This window comes from Lontra canadensis, unplaced genomic scaffold (assembly GCF_010015895.1).
Source record: "Lontra canadensis isolate GAN:19392208 unplaced genomic scaffold, GSC_riverotter_1.0 scaffold2, whole genome shotgun sequence".
In the NCBI taxonomy this organism is placed as follows: domain Eukaryota; kingdom Metazoa; phylum Chordata; class Mammalia; order Carnivora; family Mustelidae; genus Lontra; species Lontra canadensis.
This window is the reverse complement of record NW_022630996.1, coordinates 7,617,030-7,638,291: the sequence shown is the minus strand read 5'-3', so window position 1 is coordinate 7,638,291 and position 21,262 is coordinate 7,617,030. Positions and strand designations below refer to the sequence as shown.

The 21,262-nt window shown below is 37.2% G+C and overlaps 1 protein-coding gene across 5 annotated transcripts in view; it reads left to right on the top strand.

The window, feature by feature from the left end:
* Positions 1–21,262, top strand: part of UBN2 (ubinuclein 2) — a 95,010-nt gene that overhangs the window by 54,976 nt on the left and 18,772 nt on the right. For 2 of the 5 annotated variants that reach the window (XM_032868140.1, XM_032868131.1), the window contains exons 10-17: positions 569–682; positions 1,297–1,440; positions 2,194–2,244; positions 4,415–4,457; positions 8,026–9,576; positions 15,787–16,018; positions 16,449–16,538; positions 19,118–21,197. In XM_032868140.1, coding sequence (XP_032724031.1) covers positions 569–682; positions 1,297–1,440; positions 2,194–2,244; positions 4,415–4,457; positions 8,026–9,576; positions 15,787–16,018; positions 16,449–16,538; positions 19,118–19,167 — 2,275 coding nt within the window. In that variant the 3' untranslated portion in view covers positions 19,168–21,197. Of the gene's footprint in view, positions 1–568; positions 683–1,296; positions 1,441–2,193; positions 2,245–4,414; positions 4,458–8,025; positions 9,577–12,147; positions 12,989–15,786; positions 16,019–16,448; positions 16,539–19,117; positions 21,198–21,262 lie in introns of those variants that run through there. The other 3 variants (XM_032868150.1, XM_032868168.1, XM_032868158.1) reach the window with 3 other exon arrangements.

Here is a 21,262-nt window from a genome sequence, read left to right as displayed (position 1 = left end):
ATTCAGTTGCTTTTGTGTTAAAAGCAAAAGGTCTCTTGATTTAGTGTATGGGTGTGATCAAAGCAAGAGCTGGCACTGGTCAGACATTTCACACATCAGCCAATTTGGCTGAAGTTGGACACAAATATTTTCTGAACTGAAATATAAGTATTCATGGCCTTATGTTACAGTTTGAAGATCTTATATACCAAACCACCTTATAACACATTTCAAAGTATTACATATAAGGTAGATTCCCTATTCACTTTCCTTTTTGAGTTAACATTCAGTTTAAGCAGTTTAACAAGTGTCTCTGGAGCATATCATTGGCACTGTTGGGCTAAAACTCCGCCTCCCAGGACACCTGGGTGGCTCAGTTGGTTAAGTGTCTGCCTTCAGCCCAGGTGGTGATCCCAGGGTCCTGAGAGTGAGTCCCAAGTCGGGACTTACTTTGTGTGGAGCCTGCTTTTCCAAACTCTGCCTGCTGCTGCCCCTGCTTATACTCTTTCTCTCTCTCTCTGACAAATAAATAAAATCTTAAAAAAAAAAAAAAAAAACCTCTGCTTCATAAAATCTTTTTCATTTTTAGGTTGCAAACAGATGAAGAACGAGAAAAAAATGGATCCGAGGAAGATGATGATGAGAAACCAGGGAAACGTGTCATAGGACCAAGAAAGAAATTCCACTGGAATGACACCATCAGGTAAAATTTAACCAAAGCCTTCACTTTTAACCAAATAGATAATGCAGAACTAAGGTTTCTAATAAAAAGAATATATAGTAAATGAAAGAGTAATAGTCACATGGATGTGGAGATACAGAGATAGATTGGAAACAACCAAAGATTAGTATGTAGGAAATATTCATTCAAAGGAAGATTGATTTGATCCTAATATTCTTAGAGTGCTCTCACTTTTATTTTTATATCCTACTTTTTACAAGCTAATCTTCTAATAATTAAGTAAGTCATACTGGTTTCAGAAGGTGAAGTACTCCATATACTTGTATAATCAGTCATCTTTTTTACCAGTATTTCTGTACCCATGTAGAGGGTTTGGCTACAGGACTATCCCTTTCAATCTTTGGTGCCTAGATGAAAGGTATCAAAGGAAATTGTTTCATATTGGGGATTTGGCTGTAGTGCGATGAGTGATGTGTGTTGGAAATCATTTATCTTCATGTCATCTGAATTCTTGAGATAATAGTCTTTATTATTGCTGTCAGATTTATGTGCTTTTAAAAAAATCTGTTTCAAGCTTAATTTTCCACAATTTTCAGTCAGATTTATATATAAATATATATTTTTAATCTGTTTAGAACTTTGTTATGTAACCTTGTTGAGATCAAATTGGGATGCTATGAGTTAGAGCCAAATAAAAGCCAGTCCGCTGAGGATTATCTTAAATCCTTTATGGAGACAGAGGTGAAACCATTGTGGCCTAAGGGCTGGATGCAGGCAAGGTAAGAAATATGACATCCTAGATTTTACTTTACTTTTCTTATTATTGCTATTATTAACGATACATATATACGTATATACACCCACACACACATATATGACATTCATTTTGCGAAGAACCTAGTCATCTCAGATGACCTCTGCTTTGAAAACTTCAAGCACTTAAAAGACAAAATAGTCACATGGATGTGGAGATACAGAGATAGACATAAAGGGTGGTTATTTGTTTTTTTTTATTTTTTATTTTTTTGGCCAACTCCTTTTTCTTTCTTGCTCCTAAATTTGCTAATAGAGAAATGGGAGGAGGAGAAGATGGTTAGGAACTTTGGGAGGGGAACTTCACATGGGTATTGTGAAGATAAGGAACTAAATACAAAATGGAGAGTATAGAAAAGGCAATCCCAACCTTAGGTTCTGTTGAAAATAGTCAATGTGGAGTGGTATCTCAGAAGTTAAGAGTAGCCCAGTTTAAAGTTTTAAGAGTTAAGAATGTTGAAATTAATAGATGTGGCTATCTCTGTCATCTTAAAGCATTCCATCTTCAATTAAAAAAAAAAATCTGTTAAAGATTTAAATAAATAAGTGTGCTATAAAACTCCCCATAAAATAGATTTTTGAATTTACTCTGTGCCATTATAACTTTCATTTGATAAATAAGCGAGTAATAGACTGCTGAAAAACCACGTAACTAAAACGAGAAAGTGGCTATCATGATCTGTTACACAAAAATAATCATGTCTTTTTAACTTTTGCAGAATGCTTTTTAAGGAGAGCCGGAGTGTACATAATCATCTTACTTCTGCTCCGTGAGTAAAACAGACTCCAGATTTCTTCATTTATTTTTGCTCACCTTATGCGCTTTAGTAAACAAGGGCTGGTGAAATAGTACTTAAATGTACATTTGAACAATCTCCCATTTTACTACTGCCTTTAAAAAAAAAAATCATTTTTACTATTTGTGTAAACCTGAGAACACATTTATTATCCAGAAAACTGAATGTGTGCTGGCCCAAGATTTGTTAGGTAGGAGCCATGTAAACAGGAAGGTTCTGATGGTTTCCTTTGGCCCTGGGCCTTCCTCCCTCCAGTTCTTTGGTCCTTTTTCTTTCTCTCTTAGTGACCATTAATGTAGCTAATCTATAGCCTTGTGCATTCCAAGATGGTTTTCCTATACATACCTACCCTGCCTTGCCTTGCAGAGTGTTTCATTCCACAAAAATTAACCCAGTCTTCATTTCCTTCCCTTCTCTTCAAAACTGAGTATTTCCTTAGTGATGTGAGTACTAAAGAAAGGTCTCTTAACCTAAGAGGGAGAAGTAAAAAGCTGGGGTTTTCGTGGTTATATTTTTGGGTGAATACCGGTTGACTTCAAGAATTTTATTTTTACCTACAACTTAGGGCTATTTCTGTGTAGCATAGAAGTATAGTAATAATTAATAAAATATTAAATTAGTAATTTACTAAGAATTTATGGATCACTGTATTTCAGTATTCTAAGAGGTCTGGCTAACAGCTGGGTAACCTTACAGAACTCTCCGTCTCCTTGCATACAATCACAATGGAAATGTTTACAAGGCTTAGGAAGGACACTTCGTTAGCATACTGTCAGGGTTGTATTGGGTTGGTTATGGCTTTCAGTTCTTGCCATTCTTGTTTATTGCTGGTGGTTTAGTTATCCTGGGGCAGGGGATACATATATATTCATGTCAGTAATATTTCTGGCCTTTAATTTCCCCACTGTTATAAAATCACATGTGTTATAGTTCAGGGTAGAAATAATTAATTCCTTTATTTATTTTTTATTTTTTATTTTTTTTTAAGATTTTATTTATTTATTTGAGAGAGAGACAGTGAGAGAGAGCATGAGCGAGGAGAAGGTCAGAGGGAGAAGCAGACTCCCACGGAGCTGGGAACCCGATGCGGGACTCGATCCTGGGACTCCGGGATCATGAACTGAGCTGAAGGCAGTCGTCCAACCAACTGAGCCACCCAGGCATCCTAATTAATTCCTTTAAACCTAAAAACTGATGTTTACGTAGATCCTCTTCCCCAGTTTTTTTTTTATTTTTTTTTAAAGTAGCTTTATTACTCTGACCAACTCGTGTTTTAATATCAGAAAGTGGAAATCAATGGGATATGTGGGCCCCAGCAGTCTTTATCAAAAAAACTTTGAAAATTACTGTTGCCTTAATGAAGTTGTATATTGACCATTTTTATCATGATATTTGTTAATTTAATGGATGACATTTTCAACTTAGTGAAATGGAAGTACTCAGTGTGAGGTATTTTAGCTTGTTAACCCTTTAATTCAACAGACATTGAATACTTTCTCTTATTATGGAACTGTAAGGTTTTTTTTTGTCTTCAAACTTTTTCACACTGGTTCCCAAAGGTTTCAAGTCTCCATAGTATTTTTCTTGCCTTTTTTTCTGTCATTTTGACATTTTTAAATTTTAATTTGTATATTAAAATAATTTTCTCTAAAAACAAAGATTTGTTTTATTTTTAAAATGACATCTCATTTACAACTTCTTGGAGTGGTTCTCAAATTATGGTTTAATTTGAACTGAAAGTTTCTTGAGGCTTTATTTTCCTATAAATAATCACAAATTCTTGCAAGTTGTTTGAAGTGAGTTTCCTTAGGGAGCTTTGTTACCCTGTCTTGAGGGTTTTTGTTTTTGTTTTTGTTTTTAATTTTGAGCATTTACATTTAATTTTTTAAAAAACCTTTGTCTATAATTGGTATTTTGCTAATGGTGTGGCCTTTCTTCCAGTTGATTGAAATTGGAGGAAATGGTACTGTATATTCACATATAAACTGAGCACTTATATATAGTTCCTTCCTTCATAGAGTTTTCCAAATAGCATAAGAAGTTACTTACCCACGTAATGACAAGATTATGTTATAATTTCCTAATGGTGACCTAACTGCTACTGAAATGGCCTTTTTTTTTTTTTTTAAATCTCTTGTCTTAGGGCAAAGAAAAAGGTGATTCCTGCACCTAAACCCAAAGTGAAGGTAAGTATTGAACCAGATCTTAATTAATCATAATTGGGGAGTGTTGAAATACATTCTTAAAATGCAAAGAATATATGTATTTGGCACAGGTGGATAGATTACATACTTTTAAGAAGAGTGTTTTTAAACTTTGTAAAAATCCTAGAACCATTGTATTTCAGAGAATTAAATTTTAAGAGTTAACCTAATATAAATTAGAAGTGTTCTATAAAATATAACAAATATCCTTTAAAAGCATAGTTGAGATTACAGAAATGTAAGAGAAATCCTTAAGGCCTGAAACAGAGAAGAAGCTGCCAGAGTGTTACTCTGTCACTGAAACTTTGGTTGCCTTTAGGTGCATTTGCTGATTTTCATCCATCACTTTATGGTTTATTTTAAATTTCTTCTCAGACCACAGCAGATAGGGGTTTCTTTGCCTTACATAGGTTAGGAATTAGACTGAAACTCTGCATAAACCTGGGACTTTCAAAGGATAACATCTTTAGTAAAAGGAAGGACTTGAAAAAAAAAAAATCCATTCACCAGCAGAAAGATTAAGAAACTTGGGTGTCTTGGCCCGAGTTCTAGATTAGGGGAAGGGAGTCCTTCCTGAGAATTTTCCCTGGTTTAGGAGTTTAATTTATACTGCTTCTACAAGATCTGGGAAATCCTCAAGCTTTGAAAAGAATGTAAAGGTATTAGATTAGTTATTAATGCAGGGCAAATGGCAAATCAAATTCTCTCTGGAATAATGCAGTTTCATCCCAGGCCCCAAAGGCTTACCACATATATACCATGTCAAATATGAGTTTAAAATATGAAAACACAGAAAACATGAGGAAATAAGTTGCTATGAGTGAGAGCCAGCAGAAACATCTGACAGAATTAGATCCCTGAGAAGGGCAAGTGATGGATTTATTAGGTTTAGAACATAAAGGAATTTAATTTGTTTAATATTTAAAGAAGCAGAAGAAGGGATTAAAAAAAAAATACCAAATAGACAAAGCAGAGTTGAAAAAGAATCATGTATAATCTATAGAAGTGAAAATTATAATCATGTGAAAGTAAAATTGTAAAGAAAGCCAACAGCCTTTAGGTTTTAGACTTTCCCCATAGCTTTCATCTCTTTGAATAGATGAGTTTCTTGGCTTATGAGGTTATGGCCAGTAGGTCAGTATTCGTTACTCTGTGGCCTTCTTAACTTTTAGCATTAGAGGCTCTTTGAATACAGAGTAAATAGTCTTTTTTCTTACCTACCTCATTTGTCTTCTAATCCAAATAATAATGAGCCAGTATTTCATCACATGTGTTGAGTTCATGCTTTGCTTTGACACTTTATTTGTACACTTCTAATACTCTCCATAAAGTATTGGTTAAATTTTAGTACATCTATTCAAGCATATGTTTATCCGAATTCTAATAATGACTAGGGTGGTGTAGGGGAATTACCTATTTTGTTTGTGTCTTTGTGATTAAATTACTGTTTCCTTTTCCCCAAATAGAAAAACTATATTGCTGATTTGTGTTTGCCCTACCACCCCTCAAATACCTATTTTAGTTACAAAGGTAATATAAGGAAGTACAGTAGAAAATGGAAATACAGAAAAGTAAGAAGGAGAAAAGCAAAAGTTTCCAGGAAAAAAGCTCTTCCTTTCTGATACACAACCCCTATCTCTTCTTCTGGATCTCTGTCCTTGCCAGCCCTTCTTCGAGCCATCCAAACAGTCATTCGTTTATTCAGATTTAATTACCGTTTTCTAAATGGGATAACCTGCTTTTTAGACTCATTTATATACTCTCTGGACAATTATCTCTGCTAGTATAAATTTACATAATACTCAGTGGGTAGATTTAACATTAGAAGAAAAAATTAATTTAGGGGCACCTGGCTGGCTCAGTCAGAAGAGCATATGATACTTGATCTCAGGGTTGTGAGTTCAAGCCCCACATTGGGTCTAGAACTTAAAATAAATAAATAAATAGATACATAGAAAGAAAATAAAAATGAAACCAGTTTATCCTTTAAAAAAAATTAAAAGTTACTTTAAAAAGCAGTTTTCTATTGGTAGTGTTACCATTATTATTCCAGGACATTCCCCACCCTCAGTTTCTGTACTTTCTAAATAAAAATGGTATTTTCACTAATCATACTTGGATGTATGGCATGTCAAAGCAAACGTGTCTCATATGTATTACCCATTCATCTTAACAGACAATTTTGACCTTAATGCAGTTATACTACAGAATTCTGAGAGGTAGTGGAGTTTTCAGTCAGGGCTTTTAAAATAGCAGCTTAGAAAAATTGCTGAGGAAGTTAGAGTTTAACAGCCTTCTTAACAGCTTCTTTACTATAATACCTTAGAAGTGATGGTAAAGACACTTCCTCTCCATTCTTTCCCCACTATGGTTAAGGTAAGTGCTGTGGTTGTATAAACTGATGTGGAATTCAAGACTTTGTGTTTAGGTTTACTTGGGTTTCTTTTTAAGAAACTAATCAAAGAAACTTTGAAGTGCTTTTTATGTAATGGTTGTATTTCTTCTTAATCTTAAAAATGACATGAGTCAGATTTATATTTCCCTTTTAAGGGAAACAAATTTTTTTTTTTAAAGATTTTATTTATTATTTGAAGAGAGACAGAGGACGAGGGAAGGAAGTGCAGAGAGGGAGAGCTCTGCTCTGAGCTCGGGGGCCCATGCAGGCCTAATCTCAGGATTCTGAAATGGGAACCTAAGCTGAAATCGAGAGTTGGAAGTCCAGCCAACTAATACATTAGTCCCAGGCACCCCGAAACAGTTACTTTTTAATTCTTTTGCTCTTTGACTATTTTAAACTAGGTTCTAATTCTCTTTTCTCTTCCTTGAATTTTAAGAAACTTAATTAAAAAAAAAAAATTCTCTTAGGTATTCAGAATTTTAATTCCCATAACCTTGTTTTCTTAGTGTACAGTGCCTTGCTCATAGTAGATACTTTAGTAAATATATGTTGAATAAATTAAAATGACCATAGTGAATAGAAGATACAGTTTAAGTATGCTTGGATTGAGTCCCAGTTTGAATGTACCGTTTTCTCTATGTACTGGCTATGGGTGGCTGTTGGACAGGGCATACAGAGGCAGAAATACAAGGAACAGAAAGTGTGGGTCAGTATCCCAGCAAAAACCATACTACGTTAAGAGGGAAGTCTTAGGATAAAGGCAGAATTTCTCCTAGGTACAAGGAGAATAAAAAGAGAATAGTCCCTGAACAGATGGATTTGGATCAGTATCTGATGCACGTGGGCTGGGGTGAGGAAGGATTTCACCAGTAATATATGCAAGTAATATATGGACGTTCCTTTGGCTTGGTTTCAAGTCTTCTTAGAAGAGCTCACTAAGATATGGCGGCCGTGCAATGTATCAGATGCTTATGGCTTCTGAGGACAGTTCAGTCAAGAGCTCTGTCCTCAAAACCGTTTTGGTTTTTTCAGTCTAAAGATTTCCAGTAGAGTTTTAATCATTGTGAGAAGTTCTTTGTCCTTTTAAGACTTATACTTAGCGGTTGTTTATTAATCATTTAATTTGTTCCACTGTAATGCTGTTTATGCTAGGAGTATAGTCCAAAAAAGGACCAGAAAACTCCTGCATCCTTGGCGGCTTCCGTTGGTGGTCCCTCAGCGAGCTCTAGCATATCTGCAGTGGCCTCTGCCGGCTCTAGCTCTACACCAGCCCAGGAGACCATCTGCCTTGATGACTCACTAGATGAAGACCTTTCTTTCCATCCACCTGCACTGGATCTTGTTTCTGAAGCTTTAGCTGCTATCAACAATGGGAACAAAGGCCCTCCAGCTGGCTCAAGGATAAGCATGCCAACTGCAAAACCTCGTCCAGGACTGAGAGAAGAAAAATTAGCAAGTATCATGAGTAAGTTGCCGCTGGCTGCTCCTAAAAAACTAGATTCTCCTCAGACTGCACATTCATCCAGTCTTATTGCCGGTCACACAGGGCCAGTACCAAAGAAACCCCAGGATTTAGCTCATACTGGCATCTCTTCAGGCCTTATCGCTGGTTCTTCGATTCAGAACCCTAAAGTTTCCTTGGAACCTTTGCCAGCCAGGCTGCTTCAACAAGGACTACAGAGGTCGAGTCAGATTCATGCTGCTTCCTCTTCACAGACCCACGTGTCCTCTTCTTCCCAAGCCCAAGTTGCTGCCTCCTCTCATGCTCTGGGAACACCCGAGGCCCAGGATGCTTCTTCGTTAACACAAGTAACAAAGGTGCACCAGCATTCAGCTGTCCAACAAAACTATGTGTCTCCATTACAAGCAACCATTAGTAAATCACAGACCAACCCAGTGGTGAAATTGAGTAATAATCCCCAACTTGCCTGTTCATCCCCGCTTATTAAGACTTCGGATAAGCCACTTATGTACCGCCTTCCCTTATCTACTCCCTCACCTGGAAATGGTTCTCAAGGGTCCCATCCCCTGGTTTCTAGGACAGTACCCAGCACCACTACCTCCAGTAACTACTTAGCCAAGGCTATGGTGTCACAGATGTCCACGCAGGGTTTCAAATCTCCCTTCTCAATGGCTGCATCCCCCAAACTTGCCGCATCTCCAAAACCCGCCACATCTCCTAAACCCTTGCCCTCGCCTAAGCCTTCTGCCTCGCCCAAGCCCTCTCTGTCAGCTAAGCCTTCAGTATCAACTAAACTTATTTCGAAATCCAACCCCACTCCCAAGCCTCCTGTACCCCCAAGCTCTTCCAGTCCAAATGCACTCGTAGCCCAGAGTAGCCACGCCAGCGGTAACAACCCAGTCCATAAACAGCCCAGTGGGATAAACCTCAGCAGACAGTCGCCCACCTTGAATTTGCTGCCCTCCAATCGCACTTCGGGCCTTCCAGCCACAAAAACTCTCCAGGCCCCTTCAAAGCTCACCAACTCCTCGTCCGCTGGAACTGTTGGGAAGAATAGCTTGGGTGGCATCGCAGTGAATGTACCTGCCAGCAGAGGTAGCAGCCTAAACTCAAGTGGAGCGAATAGGACTAGTCTCTCTGGGGGAACGGGAAGTGGAACGCAGGGTGCTACTAAACCGTTGTCTACTCCACACAGACCATCCTCTGCCTCAGGGTCTTCAGTGGTAACAGCCAGTGTGCAGGTATGTATGTTACATACGTTCGTGGGATGAAGCGTAAGATTGTGTGATCTTTGCTGTGACTCTGTTCAGTAACTGTGCTTATGGGTTGTCCCTAATAGCTTATTACAGCTTGTGGCCAAGGAATTTCCTGATGTTGACATCACAGTACTGGGGATAGTTGGTGGGTGAGGTTTTCGTTGGGATGTGGATTTTTTTTTTTTCCCGGTAAAGTAGCACATACGTACTTCCGCAATTTTTGAAAAACACATAATGCATAGTTAAAGTGATATGTTGTCAGAGTCCAGAACAAAGCAGTAACTTACGAGTTGAACATACCCTCACTTGTCTCCTTTCTTCCTCTCTCGAGTCCCCTTTCCCCTGCCAACTTTTTGATTTTTGTATTTAATCAAATTTGTACATTTATGGGGTTTTTTTCTTTAGCCATTTGTCTTCAAATAAACTTTATTTGGCATGAATTTTGCAGTTACTCATATATAATTCTTTATGTCAAATTACCATCAATATTCCTTTTATTCCACCGTTTCCCCATTTTAATTTAAGTTTATCTCAGAGGGAGCGCCTCACTCAGAGTCTTTTCAAGAATGCTAACACATACCTATTTTACCTTAGCATTAGCATACCTGATAATTCCTAACTGTCACACTTAAGTATATAGACTTCTTGGGTTCATTAGCTGTCTCCCTCCCTATGTTGTATAAATACTGTTCCACTAACCTTTGCTTAGTATTGAGGATTATAGGAAGTCTGAGGCCATTCCAATATTTGTTCCCTTATTTGTGTTTTCCCTGCCGAAATGCTAGTAAGGTTTTCTCTTTTTTGTTGAATTTCAAGTATTCTCGAATTAGGCTAGATTTTAATCTATAAGTTTATAGCTGGTGGCTTTTTCAGCTCAAGAATATTTTGTTCAGTGATGTATTTCATTATCATTTCTGATCCATTTGCCCTAGGTTTGTTGAGAACTCTTTATCCTTCATATTTTGTCTCCCTCCTTTCCATGTCATCTTCTCTGCCATTGTTTTCATCTTTCTGCCACTCCCTGTATCCTGAGACTTGTCAGATTTGTCCTTCATGTGACCAGTTTGATTTCTTAAAGATTCTTCTTCCCTGTCCCCCATCCCAAAAAGTAGTACATACTCATGGTAGGCAAATACACAAAAAAGAAAGTCCCCCATTCCTGGTACTTTTTTGGATTCTTGTCAAGAAAATGGGTTTCACATAATATGCTGTTGCATAATAAGCTTTTAAAAAATACATAACATTTTATGATGTGTTCTTAGGTTCCAAAGTGTTTTTTGAAAACATGACTTTTGTTGATTTGTGGAATTCCGTTGTCTTAGAAAGTGTTCTTTTTACTGCTTCCTGTTGATGTGGAATAGGAACATCTAATGAAAGAATTTTTACCTTGGTGTTTATAGATGTTTTCTGCTATTGAGTACAAACTGAGCATTGGTATTCATAAACATATGAAACCCAGATCATTACTCTGCCATTACGGTAGGCTTAGTAATGAATTCATTTATTCCAGAACTCTAATATAAAACAAAATTCAATTAACTGATACTTTACTAGTTGGAATCTAGGACTCACTGATGTTTTATCTGTGTAATTTTACTTTCATCAGAAATGAAATGAAAAAAAAAATACTGATGAGGGATTGTATGTTAAAATTTAAGTTATAACTAACGTCTGGAAGTTAGTTCACATTCCTCTTTGTATTACCTTTATTAAAATGTTGACCATGTTTAACGTTAATCCTCAGTTTGAGTAAAGGAGAGAATTATAACAGAAATTCAGAATTAAAACATTTCCTGCCACATGGGTCCTCCTTCCCAGCATCAGTTACTTCTAATTCTCATAGCTTTTTCTGTGTTTTTAAATATTAAGAATGAATGGAAGACAATTTATTCATTTTACTATTATCTCTTCTTGTCATGATAAAGCTTTTAGCTGTTTTTATACCTTTGCCATTCTCCTAAAAGAATAAAGAATAAAACTACAACTTTCGGTTAAAGCCATGACTATGTAAAATATTGTCTCTGTTGAGCTAAATCATAAACTATGGTTTCATTTGCTTTCTTATTTTAAGTTTTTGGCTTTTTTCCTCAAGAAAAAAAAAAAAAATCCCCCCCCTTCACTTTGAATTTAATGTTAAATCTTTATCCTTTGTCATCTCCAGAGTCTCTGAGTTCTGTCCCCACCCTGCTGCCACCCCTCACCCTTCCCCTTCCTGCCAGTCCTTCTTGTATTTGATCATCTACCCCAGGAGAACCTAGATGCTTAGCATACCAATTCATTTGTCAGCAGGGAACCTATATGGCAAAATTTGTATTTCCAAAAAGTTAACTACTTCCTTCTGGTTTTCATCCTTTCCGAAATGACTTTATGCTTTGAAGGTCTTATTGATCCTGCCTTCAGATCTGATCCTTTTTGTTCTTACTGGTTTGACTGAAGAAAAGATCAGTAATTGAATAAGGTTTTTTGTAACTTTGGGAGAACCTGTGGTTTGTTTTTTTGTTGTTGTTGTTTTTGTTTTTTTAACATAGCCTCTCATTGAAACCTCTTGGTCTCTAGATCGCGTCTCTCTAAAACTCTAACACTAAAAGAAGATTCCCTGTCTGTGCCGGTAAAACATTCAGCACCTGTCTGAAAGATATCTTCAGCTATCTGTTCATTTGCAGAATGAAAAGGACAGGTTTAACAGAAGTTAAAATCTTTCTGGGTTCAGATTATTACCTTTCCCTGCTTTGTATTTATTAACTTCCTGCTCAAGGCTTTCCTCTTCTTTCTTGCCCTTCAACTTAACTGATGTTCTGTGAATCCTGTCTTTGCCACTTTATAATTCCCAAAATAATTCACTCCTTAAGCAAATGTTTCTGAGGTATTTACTATGTGCCAGGCACTCTTCTAGGTGCTGGGGAGCTAGAGTAAACACCATACTCAAGGTCTCTTCTGTCAGGGAGCATATATTCTAGGTAGAAAGATAAAAACAACTTTTCTTTAAAAATGTTAAGTGTTATGAAAAATTAAAACTTTAATAATATGGTAGAGTGTGATTGCTGCTAACATAGGTAAGGGAGTTGGGCACAGCCTCTTTCAGGTGATAACATTTGAGCTGAGAATTGAATAAACAGGCTAGTCATTTGGAGATAGGAGGGAACAAACAGTCCAGGCTAGAGAGGTGGTAGGTGTGAAAACATGGAAATAGAAAGAGCCTGACATGTAGGTATGCATGGCTGGACTAGGGAGAGATGGATAGTGATGAGGTCTGAGATCAACCACAACCATGTGATGAAGGACCTTGCAGGCCACGATAAAAACTTGGGGTTTTAATCTGTGTGCAGTGGGAAGCCATTGGAGGGTCTTCTTTGATTTATATTTCAAAATATCTCCCTGGTTTTTGTAGAGAATGGGGAGGTGGTTTTTTAAAAATTCTCTCTCTCTATATATATATACACAAACACATACATCTATGCATAGATATGTAGAATGCCCACCACAGGAAGAGCATGGTTTTCCTTCATTATTTTCCCCTGGAAATGAAATATGTAGGTCATGGAAGTATTTTTGATTATGGAGCATTATCCTGAACTGTTTGCCTGTTTTGGTTGACAGCTTCTCCTCTAGGCTTCTGGATGATATCAACAGTAGGATACCCAACTTTTGAAAGGTCTCCATCTTATAGGGAGAGAGAAATTTATGAACGCTATGTAATATTTAGATAGCCTGATGTTTCATTTTGGTTTTATAAACAAAAGTGGACATGGAAGTTTTTTGAAAATACAAACTGTTACACAGTTATGGCATGACATCATTTTTGATCGCTCACTTAATTTGGAAAGTTGCCCTAATTTATATTTTCCAGCTATTTTTTTTTTTTTTTTTAAGATTTTATTTATTTATTTGATAGAGAGATCACAAGCAGACAGAGAGGCAGGCAGAGAGAGAGGAGGAAGCAGGCTCCCTGCTGAGCAGAGAGCCCGATGCGGGGCTCGATCCCAGGACTCCGAGATCATGACCTGAGCCGAAGGCAGCGGCTTAACCCACTGAGCCACCCAGGCGCCCCTTTTCCAGCTATTTTAATACTTCGCTTAGCCTTCTCCAGAAAAGCTTGAGTTCTCCTTCTTAGCAGTACTTAGTGTTCCATTGTAGGGGCCTCCACTTGGGGCACATGGTCTTGGAGTGTGTGCTTCATATTATCCTGAGATTACAAGAGAATTATGATTTTTAAAAGTTTTAATTCTTAAATTGATGCAGAATCCCTTCCATCTAAGTTGCTTCAAAGTGTCCTTATTTCTAATTTAGTAATTCTTTCCAGTGAATCCATTTTGTATATCATGGTTGGCCCAGTAAGGGAAAGACTAGAAAATAGAAAAGTGGCCAAGTCCAAGCATAAAGTGATGAAGATTTGTACTTAAGTGTTGGAGGAAGTGGTGGTTAAAAAAAAAAGAAAAAGAATGGGTATGTTGACAGTAAATTCATCTTGTCCATTTTTTTATGATGTCTAAAAACTAAGGTTTTAAGCCCGGGTGTCCAGAAAGAACGAGACTACTAATGATAGCAGTTGAGCTATAAGGTGGGGGTCACATGATTACAGGAGCTGCTGAGTTCAGTTGTTGATGAGTGTTCCATAGCCAAGTGCCATTCCTCCCTGAGCTTTTAGATTTACAGAATTGAAACCGAGATGAGGATGTAAATTTGAGGGCTAACAAAGAAAATAAAGGAAGGGAATGCTATTGGAGAAAGAGTAGCGAAACCAGATTTAAAGCCTTCTGGAAGGTGTTCTTCATTTTTTGTTTAGCAGTGGCATGGACTGTTAGGTATAAGAAATGTATATGCTGTGGCATATATGTATGGGAAGATCACGTAAATTTTTTCTCCTATATTAACTTAAGAAATAAAATGATCAGCGCTTTACTAGTAATGTTTACTAATGAGGAGTGAGCACACAAAATAAACCTGATGATAGTTAACATCGATTTACTGACTAAAATTCGAAGAATTCAGTATTCTTGACGGAATTTAGAACTAAAAATTTCGGCCAGGGAAACTTAGAATTGGTAAAATAAGACTACAAAAGAAAAGTCACAGTTGCACAAACTATCATAGATAATATCTGATACTGAGACAATTTTATTGTAATGTTAGTTGATAAGTACATGTAGAAAAGAAAGCCAAAATGGGAAAAGATTATTGCTGAAGAGAAAATTGTTCAAAGAATTAAATTAGCTTAAGGAAGTGTACGTAAGTAATTTCTTAGGGAAAGTTAGTTAATGTTAGCGTATTTCTGATTTAAATGTACTTTTCTTACACATGGCATCAAAGCCCAGATAGAGGAGTGTTAAAACACCTTTTACTGTAAGGATTCTTTAGGTTCAGAAAAGTAATGACATGGAAACCAGCTTTCAGGGGTTAAGGAGAAACTAGGTAATGTGGGGAATGGAGGGTATCATTTAGTAAATTTGATTAACAAAAGAAATACAAATAAGGTTGTTTCTAGGGGGTGAGGAACAGCCAGGAGTAACTGTGGTTGTTTAAAGATAAAAAAAAAAGATGAGGTCTCTGTATATGACAAGGCAGAGGAAACTTGGAGAAAGATATAAAACTAGATATTTGTACCAGAAAATTCGGCATAGGAGGATTCGTGGCATACGTCAGATGGTTAGTTTTGGAGGAGAGGCAGTTAGAGCTAATAAAGGAAGAGGAAGAACATCTAGATGGCCTCATTTCTTAAGGTGTTATGATGAAAGCAGGGGGTATTGTGTTACAGGCTCTGAGAGGGTCCTCATCTAGAACACTAACCACATGAGTTGTATCAGGAAAGATGGTAAAACAAACAGTGAAATTACCGAGCATTTTCAAAGACCAAATTGAAATTGTTATGGAATTAATGACCTGTGGTTCAGATGGAGGGCTTAGGAGCAAAAGTAGAAAAGTGGAAGTCTGAGGTGAGGTATGAATGAATGAGTGGTAATACAGGCTTTAAAATAAAGAGTTTAAACTGGCAATGAAGAGCCGAGTAGAGAATTCATTCCTAAACCAATGTGGGTGGCTCTTAGAAATGTATTTTTCACCTCAGTCTTCATTTTCTGTCTCCTAACGTTTCTGTTAGATATAGGACACAGTCTTGCGCCCATAAGGATATTAAATAAAATAAATCAATTCAGGTTAAAGATTTGATTTCTTATGTATTTTGACCCCTGGTTTCTGCAGTCCACAGCAGGAGCATCATTATTGGCTAATGCCTCACCTCTGACTCTCATGACATCACCTTTGTCTGTAACAAATCAAAATGTGACTCCTTTTGGGATGCTGGGTGGCCTTGTTCCAGTGACCATGCCCTTCCAGTTTCCCTTGGAGCTACTTGGCTTTGGAACGGACACAGCTGGAGTGACAACCACCTCGGGATCTACCTCAGCCGCTTTCCACCATAGCCTAACTCAGAGTAAGTGGGGCTCTTTTAGTTACTGGGCTACCTAGTTTGACAGAGCAGGAAACCTCATGAATTTATTCTCATTGAGAGTAGTCCCTGTGGAGTTAGTGAAGATTATAGAATTTTTTTAAGAAATGCAACTTATTTCATTTATATGTAAGTCAAATTACTGGAATCAGATTTTATTTACAGTTCTTAAAGGAACCATCTATACCACATTTCTGTCTTAATGAAACTAATAAAAGGGAGTTGTAGTTGCTGGGTTATTTGCATACACATATTTTTATACATATAAATTTTTCAGTGTATGTGCTCTAGTTTAAGAAGGACTCTGAAGTCAGGGGCTATGTCGTACATTAGATAAATTAAATATTTTTATTTTTGATCTAAGAGGGCTCAAATCTTAGGTTGAAGATTACTGACAGGCCTGTTTTTCTCTTAGATTTACTAAAGGGTTTACAGCCAGGAGCTCAGCATGCAGCAACACTTTCCCACTCACCTCTGCCTACACATTTACAGCAAACATTCAATGGTAAGAAAGCCACCGGTTTTTTCATCTTTTAATATGTATATAGATTTATAAATTGGATTATAAACCTTTTCTGAAAACTAAATGAGATGACAAAGGTTGGAAAAAACAGATTTTCATATGACTAAATCCTTATTAACAACAAACTCCTTATAAGAAAAAGGAAATAGGTATGAGACCTTTTGTTACATGTGAAAAAAAAAAACCTTTTGAAGACATGTGTTTGCTATATTGAAATGAGGACAAAGAGGAGGATTCCTTAAACAGTGTACAAAAGTCATGTCCAGTGATTGTAATAATTCATATGTATCGAAGGTTTACTAAGTGCCAGGTGGTCCTGTGACTACTTAATGTATTAGCTAATTTAAGCTTCTAACAGGCCTATGAGTAAGCTAATGACAATCCCTAGTTTTATAGATCAGGAAACTGTATTCGAGGTAAGCAGCTTGCCCAAGATGATAATCCTAGGAAGTGAGCTGAAATTCAAATCCAGGCAGTCTGACTTGACGGGCTGTATTGTTAACCATTCAACTTTTCTGCCTTTTAGCAGTGATTCAGTCTATACGATCCAAACTGTATGCATTAGATACTTGCCGGCCAGCTAGATCCGTGTGAAATCTGAGATTAGGGAGTAGATGCTGGACATCACATATTGGCCTCAAGGTTCTTGCTTTCACCAGCAGTTGACCTCGGTGGACTGTTGATACTATTCTTTTTTTTTTTTTTTTTTAAAGATTTTATTTATTTATTTGACAGACAGAGATCACAAGTAGGCAGAGAGGCAGGCAGAGAGAGAGGAAGGGAAGCAGGCTCCCTGTTGAGCAGAGAGCCCGATGCGGGACTCGATCCCAGGACCCTGAGATCATGACCTGAGCCGAAGGCAGCGGCTTAACCCACTGAGCCACCCAGGCACCCTGTTGATACTATTCTTGAAGACCATTTTCAGGATCTTTTGAACAGAAATAACTGTTCAGCTTTGGGGGTTAACTGGGACCTCACTATTCTTTTTGGCCACTGCATTTAAAATGATCTTTGAACAAGTTTACGGTTGACCACATGCAGAAGTGGGAGCTGTGTGGCAATCTCAAGGCAGCGGGTTATAATTAATTCTGTAAAAGACTAAGTGGTAAGCTGCCCCAGACTCAGCCCTTGAAAGAATGACTATAACTTTTATATAGTCTTTTTATATAGCATATGAACTTCTTGTAAAAAGGCCTAAATAGTAAATATTTTCAGCTTTTCAGGTCACGTAGTTTCTATCACAACTGCTTGACTGTGCCATTGTAGTGCAAAAACAGCCGCAGACAAAAACATAGACAAAAACACCAACATAAGTGTGGCTGGGTTCCAGTAAAACTAGAAAGCAGTGGTGGGCCACATCTGGGCCTTGGGCCAAACCTTGGTCTAAAGAATCTCACAGTTCACTTAATATGAATATTTTATTTTGCTAATTTACCAATACCTCTTTGAGCATAGTCCTTCCTTGCCATTTTAGGAATTTAATTTTATACGTCAGGTCAAAATTATTGTCTCTACAAACACAAGCACATAATATCTCATTATAAATGGAAAAGCCAATTCCTTAGATGTCACCAAAATTATTTTAATAGTGTTCTGTTTATACAGCTTTTGAAACAATTATCCTGTCTCATTGATCTAGCTTTTCTTCAATAGAGGCAGTTTTTTGTTTTATGTTTTACGGGAGTAATTTAGATATCACATGAATGAACCTAGCAATGTGACTTTCATGGTCTCCTCCAGCGTTAGGACAGATCTTACAGTACAGTAATTTTATTCTTTCTCACCTGTGTGCTTCAGCCATTCATGCCTTCCCCTGACTTTTTCTCTCAGGCCTAGAAGAGGGAGGCTTCATTGTCCTTGCTAAAGCAGGACTTTTTTTTTTTTTTTTTAAACGTTCTGTTAGCTCTCAAGCTTACTGCATCCTACTCTCGCCCAGTTTAAAAAGAATAACCAACATCTTCCCAACAAAAGTTAAAAAGCCATATGTAAACCTAGAAACCATTGTTCGCAGGAGCAGACTTTCCTTATCACTTACAACTCTGGCCCAGTTAGGACCAAAACAAAAGCTCAGCTGGATTTTTGCAGTGTGTTGCATTCATTTATGTAAATAATTGGGAATTCATTATCAAATGCTGTGTCATGGCAAGAAATTTAATTTCACTCACAGAAAAATGGAATTGACCTTGTCTTCTAAAGGAATTGAAAGATGTGGTAGGTTCCTTAAACATGATGATTATGTCTTTTATATTCCTTTATAATCCTCACAGCATTTGTCACAATCGGCTCTGAGGTCGATTATAACTACTTGTTGAAAATAGTATTTCAGCTGAAAACCAACTAAACCACAGTCACTTGAGATAAGAGGATCATTTTTGTTGAGTTAATTTATCTCCTTTATGTTATGTTTCTCAATCTAATGCTGTACCATGTAAGATATTAAAGGCTATCTTTTTAGCAATGTCCTTCACATGCAGATTAAAAGTTAATTGTTCTCTTTGTTTTATCTTTTTTTTTTTTTTATAACATGCCAACCCATGCCAATTAAACACCTCTTTTCTCAGATGGAGGCCAAAGTAAAGGGGACACTAAATTACCACGGAAATCTCAGTGACTTCCCAGGAAGCAATGGAGATGAGACATTCAGCTGGCTGATGGAATCTACCTGATGGGAAAGTCCTCATGTGGTCATAGGGCTGCTGTTCTGTCGATGTTTACATTCTCTCGTCCCAAGCACTGTGGTGAGGAGGAAAAAAGGAAAGAGAACGTTACTTGAGTAAAGCCAGGTGCAGGAGGAAGAAATGCGTTCGTGCAAAGTTAGTGACCTTTGGTCTCCTCTAAAGAAAGACAAAGTTATCATATTAACTGACTTGAAAGAGACTCAGTTGTCAAACCCACAGAGGTACAAATTTGATTTTTTCCCTGGGGGGGGAAGGAAGAAGGAATCTGAGGATTTGGGTATACTCCATCCATCCTGGGGGTTGGATCTGAACACTTGTAGACATAATTGCATAATAAAAGGCAATATATCTGGAATTAGGCCAGTTTGTCAGGAGTAACAATCATGTCTATTTGAGTGGACTATGCAGCAAATTGCCACACTAATTTTATGACCCTGTGTCTGATACAGACAGTAGCTGAGTAAATATCATACCCTCACACAATCCTGAACAAACTTGAATCTTCTCCAGTGTGTAGCAACTCCCCGTGTAAATCAGTGGACTAAAGAGGCTTCAGGAAAGTTATTTTAGCACAGTGATATATATTATTAAATCATCAAGATTTTTAAAAGTCAAGAAATTGAGCCTGTTGCTCTTAACAGACGAAACTTAGATGCCCCCTTTTTGTAAAAGGGTCAATTTCGTCTTCCATTCAGAAGCAGGTACTTAACTCTTCTTCAGGTGATTTGTGCATCTGGTATTGACTGGTTAATTCTTATTTCCATTCTTGATGTTAAAATGTGGCTTTGTTCACATTTTTCTCTTCAGAAATGGGGATCTTTGACGTAGGGCTGCGACTTTGGTGCTCTTAGCCCTTGCAGGCCTACCGCTCTGAACTGTAGATTTCCCCAGCTTCCCCTCAGTTCACGACTTCTCCTGGTCTTTTAGCTAGTGGTACTTCAGGTGATATAGACAGGTGTAAGTGTGTACTGCACATGCCTCTTCATTGGTCATTCAAATGGCATATATTATATTTTTGGAATTTTTAAGATAGTATTTTAAAGGGAGGAATTACATTAGATCATGTGTACAAGGGATTATTTTTTATAACAATCACAATGTATTTTTACTCCCTGTATCCAGTGTAGTGAAATGGATTTGGAGCATTTGGGATCTTAAAGCTTTATTAATATTTACTGAGAATATTGATACGTTAGTAAACCTGCAGACAGTAGTAAGACTGCTTAGTTATTATCGCTTCCTTATGCAAATACATATTCAACAAAGGATGTTAAGGGAGAAATTTATGGTTCTTTTTGGATACACTTGATTTTTTTTCGTCATCATCGGTCTTGTCTCTATCAATCTCTATCACTCTTTTTTTCTCCCTATTTAGACTTCTGAATGTTTTTAAACCATACCCAAGATTGGTGTAAGCTTGATCTGTTTATAACAGACTCGCCTAAAAAACGGCATCAGATTGGTAGTAGCAAGATTTGCATGTTTTCATTACAAGTCACCCTATACCTTTAAATTTATTTAAAAAAGTGTATTAATGTGGCCCTTTTTTCCTTTTTAAGCAAAGGTCCCAAATAGTCTACAGGACTGGATGAGTCACCACGGGTCTTTCAGATCTGTGGTACCTGTATTTTGACTTCAGAGTCACATTGGCTTGTTTCATAGCAAAAAGTTAATAAGTAACTGAAAACTTTATTTCCAAAATGTTACAGTAAGGCAGAGGACTGTTTCAGAGGAATCATTGCTACAATTACTTGCCTCTAAGAATTTAGTTTACCAGTAGAACAAATAAGAATGTTTTGTCCACCCCAGAGGATGCTTCCAAAGGATGTTGCGATGTTGCCTAGAGGTTTGACTTGAATTGAATATGTTTGATTAAAGATTGTTTGGTTTATTTAATTAGGGAAGCTTACCCAATTCTTGAGTTATTCCAGTGTAGTATACCTGTTGCTCTTATCTAATTTGGGGGGAAAAAAAAAAAAAGTCTTTGCTAATACTGTATAGGAGTTTGCCTTTGGGAAGCTGACCTTG